The sequence below is a fragment of the Emys orbicularis genome, chromosome 3 (assembly GCF_028017835.1).
Source record: "Emys orbicularis isolate rEmyOrb1 chromosome 3, rEmyOrb1.hap1, whole genome shotgun sequence".
Classification (NCBI taxonomy): domain Eukaryota; kingdom Metazoa; phylum Chordata; order Testudines; family Emydidae; genus Emys; species Emys orbicularis.
The window spans coordinates 122,231,654-122,245,521 of NC_088685.1; the positions used below are offsets into that span (position 1 = coordinate 122,231,654).

General features: G+C 39.0%; 1 protein-coding gene across 1 annotated transcript in view; it reads right to left on the reverse strand.

Moving 5' to 3' along the window:
• Positions 1-8,037: 8,037 nt before the first annotated feature.
• SERAC1 (serine active site containing 1) overlaps positions 8,038-13,868 on the reverse strand; it is a 52,884-nt gene continuing 47,053 nt past the window's right edge. Inside the window, exons 14-17 of the mRNA XM_065401855.1 lie at positions 11,508-11,605; positions 10,755-10,937; positions 10,121-10,264; positions 8,038-8,174 (exon numbers count right to left, since the gene is read on the reverse strand). Of these exons, the coding sequence (XP_065257927.1) occupies positions 8,038-8,174; positions 10,121-10,264; positions 10,755-10,937; positions 11,508-11,605 (562 nt within the window). The remainder of the gene's footprint in view (positions 8,175-10,120; positions 10,265-10,754; positions 10,938-11,507; positions 11,606-13,868) is intronic.

The window sequence follows — 13,868 nt, forward strand, 5'->3', positions numbered from 1 at the left end:
GATTTTTTTTCCCTACAGAAATCTAATTATGATACAAGATAAAAATCTGCTTTGAATACAGAGTTGTACTAAGTCTGGCAAGGCCACATTTTATTTTTGTGCTTAAAAAAATAGTAGTATGATCTGGGGGGGAAATACAAGACGTCAGGCAATACTGTACAATTTGCAAAAAAAATCTTTAGTCTAAATTATTTCCCTTTTTCTAATCCAACTGAAAAGTAAAGTGACAGTTCAGGTACAAAGTATTTTTTTAAAAGTATGTAATGATGTATGAAGACAACAAGAAAAAAGTTTATAGGTATAATTTATATTTCAGATAATTTCTAACACTTAAAATAAAGACTTGTCTACATGGTAAAATTTACCAGCAGAACTACAGCAGTATAATTATACTACTACACTAATTCGGAGGGAATAGTGTCCCCAGGGGGAATTATCCTGGAATAACTTTAGCAGTATAATTACACCACTATAATTCTGATGGTAAATATGCTGTAGACAAGTCCTATGCTGCATCTCTTTCATGTGATTTACAACTAGCTGCAGGTTCTGTACTCTCCTGGTATTAGCCTGCTGGCTAAATTCCTCAATCCTTGGCCATTATTTTTAAGTAAGAGGGGTGGAGAGATGTGGGGTGGAGGATGTTATGGATTAGGTGCTCTCTATTTTGATGAACATGCTTGTTTTTAATCTCAACCTTGCAAATGCACACAGATATGATGGGCTCCTTATCAGCGTGTGTGATACTAATAATGATACACTTATGAAAATTATTCTAGAAGCTCATGTTTTCTTTCAATGCCTCCTCTCCTCTACGTTCAGATTTAACTGATTCTGTTCAATGCAACCTAATGCTAAATGACTTGCTATCCAGTGAAAAGGCACATGGACAATGACTGTCTATAACTTTGGAAGGGACTGTGCAGGCAACCTGCTAGTAAACATTCCAATGGTCTGTGAACTGTATGTATAGTCACTGATAGACTCCTGTGGAAGTACACTAGATGTTTGACCACTACTCCTACCTTTGCGCCCCTCTGTTTCTTTGCAAGGAAATAACATGTTCATGCTTAGCTACTAATGAAATAATAAATGAGGATGAGCAAAGGGCTGTCTGTATGTTTACATGAGTGCTACACTGGTCCAGCAGTATTCAGCATGAGCAAGAGTAGCAGAATCTAGCCCTAGAGTGGAAAGGTGATTTACTAATTTCTACCCACTGATGGTAAAGGTGTGTGCTGTCCCCTGGAGAGCGTACAGGTGCACCTTCCTTATTCACCTGTGCTGAACACTTGTACTCAATTTAGCAGGTGTAAGGCAATTAAAGCACTATCTGCCATTTGGAAATGAACCTTTAGCACCTACATCCAGGACAGGCAAATCTGAGAAACCATGTGACAGCACCATTTGTCAAGAATTATATTCCATTAAGAAAATGGTAAAGGGAGACGGTTAACTTTTTATTTAAGGGAGCTACTAAAGGGGAAGTGAGAGGAAACCAGAAGATAAGGCTAGGAGCAAACTTGGAAGTGGAATGCTCTATGCAGACTTGTCTCCCCAGATAATGTCAGATTACTGAGGCAATGAGTAGAATTAAAGGACATTGAGATTTCAGTGGGAGGGGGAAGACAGGGGTAGCAAAAATACCTTTAAGAAAACACTACTACTTATATGCAACTGTTTTGTAAAAGATAGGCTGTAAAACTAACTAATTCCAAGAGCATGAAAGAGTTTTGTCAAACTAAATACAGAATTCGCCGTGGTCCTCTGCTTGTTAGGATCAACTCTGAAGGAAAATACTGATATGACAGTGATGGGTGCTGTGTAACAGCACAGACCAGTATCAGTGGGTTGCAGCTATACCAACAGTGCATCTGAGATTAGGGTAACTAAAATGTATAGAATAAGCTAAAGCTGAGTGTAAGTCTTTGCAAACACTTAGAAGGTTTAATGCCTAAAGATACAATATCATGGTCCATGTTTCAGAAATAATAGTCTGGGGAAAGTATCTTGAACAGGGACCTTCCCTAGATACTCTTCAAACAAATACAACAAGGAGTCTGGTGGCACCTTAAAGACTAACAGATTTATTTGGGCATAAGCTTTCGTGGGTAAAAACCTCACTTCTTCAGATGAGTGAGGTTTTTACCCACGAAAGCTTATGCCCAAATAAATCTGTTAGTCTTTAAGGTGCCACCAGACTCCTTGTTGTTTTTGTAGATACAGACTAACACGGCTACCCCCTGATACTTCAAACAAATAATCCTGCAACTGCTGCTTTACTTTCCTCCTTATATTTACCTAGCGCTCTGGTAGGGCATCATAAGCTACAGGGCCAGTGTTTCTAGTGGAACTGTAGTACAGTTAACATGCAATTCTCACAAAATGCTACAGCTGATGTCAAGTTAGAACAGGCCATCATAGCAAAGTCACCTCTGCATTTGCTAACCACTTTGGCGTTTATGCTTTTCAAATGCCCAAGATTTAGCTAAAGGGAAGATAGCCTGGATTTCTACTGAGGCCTGTTAGTGTGCGCTAGCTACACATTACCTGTGGTAAATTTGTGAACCATTTACATTGTCTGTGGAAAGCAGGCAATTAAAAGTTACTACAAACGTGTTTCAGTTCAGGCACAATAACTTATAAATGGAATGAAGCCCCTTTTTGGATAGAGAATTACTAAAATGATGCGAACATTTTTAAGCAATTGGTAAAGGTGAAAATCCAGGGTCTTGTATTTAAACTAGACTTTTTTTGTGCTGAGGTTGTAAATAATGTCAATTAAACGCCTTTTCTACAAATCTTAAATTGGTTTAATTCTCTTCTCACTTGCTTAGGTAATTTGGGACGTCAGCCAGTTCAGTTCTGTTACTATCCAGCCTTGCTGAAGCCGCCTTATCTCTACTGCTGAACTCTAACCAAAAAAAGACATTCTATATACAAGCAATGCTGCCTTTATAGCTAAGCTCTTCGCTCTCCCACTCCATGCACATTTCTTTAGTAGTAAAGAGGCTAGAGATAGTTTTAAAGTGTTCAGTTCCACAAAGGTGAGCCACTCTGAAGGGGCTGGCTACTTAGTTCCCTGGTTCATCACAACCTCCTGGCCTCCTTTAAAAAAAAAAAGGGGGGGGGGAGCAACAGTGGCTATTTATGGATACATTTCAGCATAAATCATTAAGGGCTGTAAAAAATTAAATATGTTTAGTACCGTATCCAACATTCTGTGCAACAAAGATAATTTAACAGCCCTGGGACAGCTAATTTACGTTGATGAAAGAGTTAGCAGGAAAGCCAATTAAAGTGGATTTATACATGTCAACTACAACTTGTTTAATTACTCCACTTTTCTAAGTGGCCTTCAGCACTAACTATATCTTTTGTCTGTGTAAGCAAGTGGTGACCCACACGTTAAAATTAGACTCCCTCCAGCAAGCAGGCTTCATACAATCAGCGACTGCATATACCATTCTATCAAAACAAATCAAGAAGGAACAGGTTGATTGAAAAGGTGGATGATGAACTTAACATGGCAACTAACCTGGTTCTCAGATGATCCCCGAACAAGCCAATCTTTGAGGTAAGGGAAAACCTGGCTGCCACCACTGCCACTCATTTAGTGAGCACATGAGGAGCTGCTGAGTGGCCAGAGGAGAACCGTATACTAATAATGGCAGCCCGCTATGACAAAACTGAGGAATTTCCTACTACTGAATCATTCAGAGAGGGCAAGGACAGCACTGCTGGAGCCAATGGCATCTCTTCAAGGAGGGGCGGATCCTCTGGCAAAGGCTGCTCCAGTAGAGGTGGCACGAGAGGACAGATGCCCTTCAGCATCTGTAACAGAAGCTACTCTTAAGGCTGTTCCATCTAGGAAATCTCCCCTTGGACAGGGTTCGGGATTCGAAGGCCTGAAGGGACCACTGTGACCATCTAAGTCTGATCTCTTGCATAACACAGGACTTCCCTGAATTAATGCCTGTTTGAATTAGAGCACATCTTTTGGAAAAAATAAACATCTAGTATTGATTTAAAGATTTCCAGTGATGGAAAATCAACCACACCCCTTGGGAAATTAGTCGAATGGATAATCACCCTCACTGTTAAAAACTTCAAGTCTGAATTTGCCTAACTTCAACTTCCAATTATTGTTATACCTTAGTCTGCTTAATCAAAGAGCTCTCTATCATCAAATTTCTGCTTCCTATGTGGGTACTTAGACTGTAGTCATCTCTTAACTTTTTCTTTGATAAGCTAGAGTGAACTCTTTCAGTCTTTCACTACAAGGCGTGTTTTCCAATCCTTTAATCATTTATAGCTTCCAGGGCCAGAAGGGACCATTGTGATTATCTAGTTTGACCTCCTGCATAACACAGAACATCTTCAAAATATTTCCTAGAGCAGATCTTTTAGAAAAACAACCAAGCTTGGTTTAAAAATGGTCAGCGATGGAGAATGCACCATGATCCTTGGTCAGTTGTTCCAATGGTAAATTGTTCACCGTTAAACATTTTACACCTTATTTGCAGTCTGAAGTCATCCAGCTTCAATGTTCAGCTTTTGGATCGTGTTATACTGTTCTCTGGTAGTCTGAAGAGCCCATTATTAAATATTTGTTCCTCCGTATTTATAGACACCCCTAGGCCTATCCAAGTGGGATGCATCCTACATGTACTGGCTGGCCATTGCAAGAAAGAATCATAGGCGGTCAATACAATGCAGACCAAGATGACCTGTCCTTGCTGTATGTGAGACTGTGATCTTGGTGCTGATACTTTCTCTCTGCTGGGCATTTAGAGGAGTTACAGGACTTCTTTTGCCAAGCTGGACATGAGCTGGAAGGCTTCTTATTGGAGTCGGAGGAAACCTCTGAACAGTCCATGGGAATTGGTAGTGTCCACTCCGGTGCGGCTAGGGAATAGCCCTATTTATCCACAGTCGAATGGGAGAAGAGCAAAGTTGATACCGAGGTTAGGACCATCATTAGTACTGAAAAAGCCTCCCAAGAAGTAGAGGGCCTCACCAAGGGGGCCAGTACTGGGAAATCTTCCATTATTGGTGCCAAAGAGCACAACAGAGTTGGTGTGGACTCCAAAGGGTACCTGAGTTCCGAAGTCTCGGGTGCCGAAGTCAGGGATGTAGACAGTGCTGAGGACAAGGGGCATATTGGTACTGGCTCTACAGGCAACTGCACCAAGGAAGGCGCATCCTTTTTCATTGGTACCAAGGCCATTGATGGTAGCAACCTCAGCCCCAAAGCTGTAGAAGTCAAGAGGCCTGGAAGAGCCCACAGTGCCAATAGTGTGCCCACCTCTCAATTTGGGTAAGTAATTGTGAAATTCTTAACTAAATGTAAAGAAGAATCATAATGGCATAAAACAAATAATTCCATCTAAACTAGATAAAAAACCCAAGTTGCTTCCTCAGAATGTGATCTGGAAACATGTTTAAAGGCTCATCTAAGGAAAGATTCGCTCCAAACTTGCATCAAAATGAAGAATTTTTGTAGAAGGAAGAGGAATCATCAGGTAGTCAGCAAGTGGTTAACAATATTTGCTAACTATCCACAGATCTGCAGCTACATTACCATCAGTTGGAAAGTGTAGTAGGTTTGTTGGGTAAAGGACACAGGTGCGGTGAGTCCTGCTGAAAACTATGGTCACTATTTTGGATTGGCATGCAATATGGTAATATCAATACATTCCATTTAGCAGATTATTCAAGTTTAATATATTTTTTCAAGAGATATAGTACAAATTTTTTTTAAAAAACATATTTCATTACTATCTCCCAAACACAAAGTTACTGTATAACCCACATATTAATTTAAAGTTACACATTAATACATTTGTTAGTTGCAAAAAATTGAAATTTGCTTCAAGAATTCCAGTTACTGTAGCTCATACAGACAGATTTATTGTACAAGGCATTCCAAAAGACTCTGGTTGATCTGACTCCCTGTTAGCCAAAAAATGTCTTTTTACTCAAAAATGGTTCGCATCACCCTATTTGCATGTTTTACAATGCAAAGTTCTCAGCTTATCCAAAACCCTGTGTATCCCGATAAATTCCATACATCCTGTTCCACTCAGTCCCAAACTATATTTTCAGTCTGAAATAGTGGCAGCCAAAATTCTTACATGTGGTTTGATCCAAAAGAAAGCCTGCCTGGCCTTCAGTACTGCTCTGGGTTCTGTATTTCCCAGCACTGGTCATCCTACAGGAGAGTGCTCTAGGGTTGGACTAGTAGGGGTGGACTCAGTATTCTAAACCACCACCAATCCACTCATACTAATACAAGCTACTATGGGACTTCTGAGCTTCCTATCATCTTATTGTGCTTTTTACCATCATCGTTGTACAATCATATTAAAGAAGTCCTGAAACAGTTTCCAGTGGTTCCCCTATCGTCATCAACAAAGGCCTTAGTTGATAAATGGCTAGCTAGGAAAATCCAGGACTATTACGGTGATTTGCTCGGGTGACAGTGAAGGCCAGACAGTCTATCAGGGATTCTGTGGCTGTGGTCTTCAACATTTCTTGGCCACTAGATCAGTATTAGTCCTTTGCTAAATCAAGCCCATAACTAAGCTGCTCTTAATTAGGTTTGGAATCATTTAAGGCTTTAAGAAAGGTGGCTGAACACTGCTACCCTTGTTCTACAAAATATTTCTCTCTCATCGATGCTGTTAACCAGATCATCCTGGGCTTTAGCAAAAATAATAATAATAAAAAAAATACAGTGAAATTGGCCACATAATTATTTAAGAAACTGTTGCTGTTTTTCCTCCATGTACAGCAATAAGTTAGTTTAGGCCCCCACAAATATAAAATGCTCTGATGGAGCCCTGGGAACTCCTTTATGTTTTCTGCCTTAGCCTCCTGCCCCCTCCCCTGCAAATTCCAAAGCCTCATATCATAGCCACCATCTTTCTTGTGAAGGACTACACAAGTTCCCTCTATTTGAGCCTCATCAACATCATTCTTAAATCAGCTGAGAGCTTCCTATTGGGCAACAGGCACCACTCCAGCCAAGAGTTAAGTGTGCTGCCTTTTCAGCACTCCCAAAGTAGGCAGCAAGAAATCAGCATAAAAGTCCCCTACCCAGATCTCGTTTATGACAGAGCAGAGAACTAGGTCAAAAACTTCTCACACTAGTGTTCTTTTCCTATGAGCTTGAAGCCCAACGCTGACAGAATTAAAATGGAACAGCACAAGAATGTATTTATCTTTTTGTTTAAAACTAAATTAAACTGTCACTGTCGCCTTTACATAGGATACCATACCAGAGATCAAAAGATTAGGTGATGCCTCTCTTTCTCACACAGCACTCTGTTTCCTGCGCTTGTTATCAATTGATGCCAACTGGTAAAAAGTGAATTAAACTAGAAGAATGTCTGGGCCTATTAAACAGAAAGGCAAGCAGCATAAACTGGTCCAATCAAAACAATATCTTGAATCATTCACATGTGTTCTTAATAGGTTTCAAACTCCCAAACATGGATAGCAGATGTGTACTTTGAGACAGCCATTTGTTTCTCGTTATTATAGAAACAGATCATCATCTGGGTTTATTGTTTTTGGTCCTTAGTGTACCATATATACATTCATCTCAATCACAGCAACCTTTCTTGGCTAAGAAGTGAACCATGGGACACCCTTCATAGCCCATCCATGCTGCTCCAGAAGAGTAGCTACAGGATACCTGAAGCCTTTCCTCCACTGCATTCCCATCGCCTACTGGTCAAATCATCAGAGGAATTACATACATGTAGTCAATAAGTCAAAGTGAATCACATCAGACTTTCACCTTTTATTGCCAGATTTCTGGGGCTGTGGTTGTTTGTATATATTTTGAATGCATTTCAGATGTAGACAATGTAGATTTCCAAGCAGAAGATATATTCAAAGCCACTTGGACAGCTGATTTTATTATTAATATCGTGTCTGTAGTTCTGGAGGCCTGCCAACAGTTTTAGTGGAAAGACTTTGTTGCATTACACCAAATGGGAGAGAGAAGCAAGCAAGGATGGTAAAGACTCAACTTCTCAGTTCTCTTGCTAAAGCATCTTGAATAAACTTTACAGTACGTTGGTATAGAAAAGTATCTTTTTTCTTTGGCTTGCAAATATTCAGATGATTAACCTCCACTGGAATTAGGTCTCCTATGCCTAAATCTGGAGGAGGAAAAAAAACAAAATAGTGTAGATTAAGAAAAAGCTCTTGCATTAACAATTAAAGTCACCCAAAACCAACCCCTCCATAGCTGTTATTTATTCATTTTGTCTTACACTAGGTTGTTTTTAAATGTGCTGAAAGCATTATCCAACACAATGACATATTGCATAAATAGATGCAGCTTTAGACTGATTCTGCAAAGGGATCCACTTGGGCAGACCCTTAGGCCCAGCAGAGTTCCACTGACTTCAATGGGATTCCACAAATATGTAAGTGTCTGCCCATACGGATCCCTTTGCAGGATCAGGGCTTTAGAAAACTAATTCCTTCCCATATAATTTTCCCTTATTGATTTAGTCACCAGCACCCAGCTTACTCAATAAGGAGAACATTACAAACATATGCTTTATCTACTGCACAAATCATTTAATGTCAAAGATTGAAATCCTGCCTATTAAACTCAATGGGAATTTTGTCGTTGGGTTAAATCCTGGCCCTATTGAAGTCAAAATATCTGCATTTTGAAGAAGTCTAAAAGACTGCAGAAGGTTTTTACTTATAATTAAGTTCATCTATAATTAAATGAACTCTCTTATAAAAACTGTGATTTTAGAATTTAAAGCTAGGCTGGATTGGACATCAAACATGGAATACAGTATAAAGAGTTTCCCCAAGAAAGGGAAAACCCATCACTTAAGTGTATAATAAAGGTGCTCTACTCCCAGCAAATTTAGTTACACTGAGACTAGTCATGGTGTTTAGGTATTCCTGATAGCTAATCCTGATCACTTTAGTGAAAATTCTGGTTAAGGTTATGCTGAGTCTTCTATTCTAATCCCATATGCATTATCAGAGGGGTAGCCGTGTTAGTCTGAATCTGTAAAAAGCAACAGAGGGTCCTGTGGCACCTTTAAGACTAACAGAAGTATCGGGAGCATAAGCTTTCGTGGGTAAGAACCTCACTTCTTCAGATGCAAGTCATGGAAATTTCCAGAGGCAGGTATAAATCAGTATGGAGATAACGAGGTTAGTTCAATCAGGGAGGGTGAGGTGCTCTGCTAGCAGTTGAGGTGTGAACCCAAGGGAGGAGAAACTGCTTCTGTAGTTGGATAGCCATTCACAGTCTTTGTTTAATCCTGATCTGATGGTGTCAAATTTGCAAATGAACTGGAGCTCAGCAGTACTGATCAGGATTAAACAAAGACTGTGAATGGCTATCCAAGTACAGAAGCAGTTTCTCCTCCCTTGGTGTTCACACCTCAACTGCTAGCAGAGCACCTCACCCTCCCTGATTGAACTAACCTCGTTATCTCCATACTGATTTATACCTGCCTCTGGAAATTTCCATTACTTGCATCTGAAGAAGTGAGGTTCTTACCCACGAAAGCTTATGCTCCCAATACTTCTGTTAGTCTTAAAGGTGCCACAGGATCCTCTGTTGCTTTTTACATATGCATTATGTTAACAACTTTCTGAGCAATTCTTTGTTTTGCCTGAAGTTTTCCGTATTTGGTCATCCAAAAGGATGCTATAGTAGTGTAGTGGGTTTGTGTGAGAGACTGAGCATTGAACCAAATGGGGAACGTTGGCCATGTGAACACCATGAGGTCTCTACTGTAAGAGCTTGAGTGCAGTGATTTCTCCCACCTTTAAAAAAGGAGAAGACCCTGTTAGATGCATAAGAACAACCTTTGCCACACTGCTCTATAAGTAATATGCTCAGATATGCACTGCGTTCTCACTGATTTCAATAGGAGGGTTACATGTTTGTACTTAGAAATGTATCCAAGATCAAAATCTGGTCAAAAGTTTAAACAAAAGGAACCATCAACGGTTTTTCATACAATATCCCCTATTTATCTTTCCAGATATTTCTATTACAGTATCTGCATTGCCTATCCCCCTACATCAATATGCGAAAAAAGTAAATAGCTAATTGACATACTGGCTGAGTCCACAGGTACCACGTGAAGTTTTATCATGCTACCTATATGCGTTGGTAAGGTTTCTGCAAAACTCAAGACTGGAAATTTCTTATCCTTGGCAAATGAAAGAAAATCATCATTTAGTTCTTTAAGGGCAGGAGAATCTGAAGAAGGAAAAAAAGAAATACTGTATATTGTATAAATTGTGTTAACTCATTTTCAGAAAATAAAAACTTATCTGCAATATTTTATCTTGTAAGAAATATTTTGGCAAAATTATAACTCCAGTAAAAACAGCAGCACATCCATTGTAAGACCCTGTTTTCAGGGGTTTGACAGCAGCCTAGAATATGCCACGCTAACTTTGTCATTTAATCCTACATTGCCTGAGATTTGATTACAAGGTATGCTACAGAGGAGTCACATACTACACTATTACATTTCTGAACGTCTGAGACTATTCTGTAAACATGCCCACAGCTTTAGCCTCTTCTACAAACAGTTAAGTACAGAAGTTATTCTGTCATTTTAACTGACAGCCTTAGAAAGATTAAAAAAAAGGTTTTTGCTGTTTTTATCTTGCATTTTCAGATGGAATGACAAAAATCATAAACAGATAAACTCCTATGCTAAGTGGCTACAAAGTGAGCATACCTGTGCTGAGTTCCTTAACCTCCACAGAAGGAAAGAGAAGATATCTAGCATTCATTGAGTATTCAGCCAGCTGGGAGCCATGGTGAGGTACACTATAAAATATGATTCCTCGGGTGTTGTTTACAATTTTATCCATTTCTGGGTTCTTTGAAGCATCCACCAACATCTTTTTAACTAGAAGACCTGGCAACAAAAATATTAATTTATGCAGGGAACTAAATAACTGCAAGAATAATGTTCATATTACAATACATACAAATCAGACCATCATATTCTTTCCTCAACTAATTAGGTCTACTCTGAAAAATATGTAAAAGTAGAAAACTATAATGAGGCAGGAAATGTAAACTGTTACTATTTGGTGTCAAATCCAATATTCCAAACTTACTTGGTTTCCTTTAAACTCTACCAGTGATGTTCACTAAAGATCCAACAAGGAGACAATTTAGCCTACAGGTTCCCAATTACATGACCTTCCTTACAATCTCAGCTAAATCATTCATTGATTCTGTGCCCTTCCCCAACATAGTACAAAGAGATAACAATATAGTTCATTAATAAATTGTTTATGCAATGCAGTATAGTTAATAAAGTAAAACATCAGTTTTATATTTTCAGACCACATTTTGCAAACTTTTGGGGTGATCAAGTTTGATCTGAAATGTGGTTGTTCAGGCTAATTTAGCTACTCATTTTAAAGCATAATGGCCGATAATACATAGCTGATCTGTACAGCATAAGCAAAGTACTTACCCCCCATGCTATGCGATACCCATACCAGAGGTCTGTCTCCAACACCAGCAGCTCTAAGCTTGTTAAGAAGCTCATTGCTCCTATAAGCAATAGATTTCCTGCAGAAGAAAAAGAGAGATGCAAGGCGGAAGGCAAACATATTAAAGGGCAGTCTCATGCTGGAGTGGAGTTTCAGTACATCAACACTATGAAAAGGGAATTAGGTAGATAACTCACGTTGGACCTGATCATACAAGTTACTGAACACAGCCAGCTATTACCATCTTCATTGGGAACTGAGGACACTGAACACCTTGTAGGACTGGGGCCACTAGGAACAACAGGAGCGCAGGGACAGAGATAACGAATATTTTCTAGAAGCACTAGAGTTTTCCTTTAGTTTTGGGATTTAGGATTAGCTCTAAATGTCTCGTTATGCTTTGGGATTTTAAACAGTTTGGTTTTCATATAAAAATATTTTTCTTTTCAAAGCATCAGAGTGTAATGAATTCTATTCTCTTGTGAAGCAAACAGTGTCTGACAAGCAAATACTTTGCTAAATTGTGCTTAAAGTATGGAGCAATGCACTGATAATGCTAAAGCTGAAACCTGGGCTCTGAACAAATAAGTCTGTGATCTACCTATAATTTCTAAAATAATACCTATTGATACTTTGTTCTTCTATTACACTTTCCAGCCAATAATCTCAGAGTTAAAAGAGTGGTAAAGCATAATCTTCTCCATTTTGAAGATGGAGAAGTTGAGGTACAGAAAAGGTAAATGACTTGCCGAAGGTCAACAAGTCTGTAGCAGAGCAGGAACATCTACTGATTCCCAGTCCCATGCTTTAAAGCATATCACCTCCCTTCCTCACAGCAGAAGTAAAGTTGAACATAGAGGACCACAGAACAAGATGAGAACTCGGAGAATTAAATGAGCAGCAGAAATATCAGGATACTGCGATATTACAGTGCAAAGATCTAAACAACAGCCACATTTGAAAAGCCTTGTACAGTCAATTCTCAGAATGGATGTTAAAGATCACTCTGCTATAGTACCTGTGAAAAGAGATTCAAATGTGTCTTTTCAACTGAACTAAATCTTTAAGACAGCTGCAGGGATTTGCTCCTTCTGAGAATCAAGTCCAGCATGGCATGTGGGATTTCACAGCTCCATGGGGACTCTAACTGTTGTCCCACGCATCCGTGACACTTTACATGACAACACTATAAAGCTCACTTTTAAAAGGTCAGCTAGCATATCTATGAATAATAATGCAAGGGTTATGATTCTACTGCTGCATCTTTCTTGATACTCTTAAGAAATTCTCCTTCATACTTTTCCTTTTTCAGCACCCATATGGAACTGCAAAATGACCAAATACAGTATGCTCAGGTGATCTTTATTCTGAGGACAAAAATTACTATAATACACATTGAGAAATATATTTTTTCCTTTTTCTAACTCCTTTCCACTTCCATAACTCTGGTTGGACACAGTAAGAAACAGAAGTACCTGTCTACAAGTATTTTTGCTGTTATTAAGCTGTAATGTTTTGTTTCTACTAATTTCAAAGAAGTGCGTGAGATTGTTATTGTTTCCCTAATGGAGTGGATTACATATGCTTCCTTTATTGGAATAATTGTACCAATTTGCTAAATACCAAGAAATAGAAGGAACAAGGAGTGGGGAGAGAAAACAATAAGAATTGTGCCTCCTAATTTTCTATACTGTGATGAAAGTTTTCCCCTACTATGGAATATAAATCCTTTGGACCCCGATCCGGTAAACACTTCATTTTAAGCACAGGAGTAGTCCCCTAGTCATATCCTTGAGACTACTCACCTGCTTCAAACTGAGCTCATGCATAAATGTTTGTAGGATTGAGACCTAGGGCTTCCTCCAAAGTTCATTAAAGTCAATGGAGAGACTCCTGTTGACTTCAATGGGCTTTGGAACATACCCCTAGTCTGTTCTACTATTTTTTCTTTTAGAAAACCCTGTTGAGTTGGAGGTGCTGTTGTTCAAATGAGACGTATAACAGAAATTCTCATTACTTGTGGTCAATAAAGATCCCACAACACTTTTGGCAAACATGTCCTGACAAATACCAACTTGAGTTTCAGATGAATATGGTCTCCTTTACTTCCTGTCCAAAACTATTATACAGCTACTATATTTTATCTGCCACAGAATAGTATCTCTCTCTTTTCAGGGATTTATAACTCTTGAATACAAGTGATCTCCAGGCCAAAACTAGGCATATGAAGTCTTAATCTGAAAATTGTTTTGTAGTGCATTTGGAGAATTGTTTGTCTGAAGTTAAGAAATCCCCCACCCCACAAAGAATCTATTCAGGCCAGTCTCTAGAGTTCTTCACAC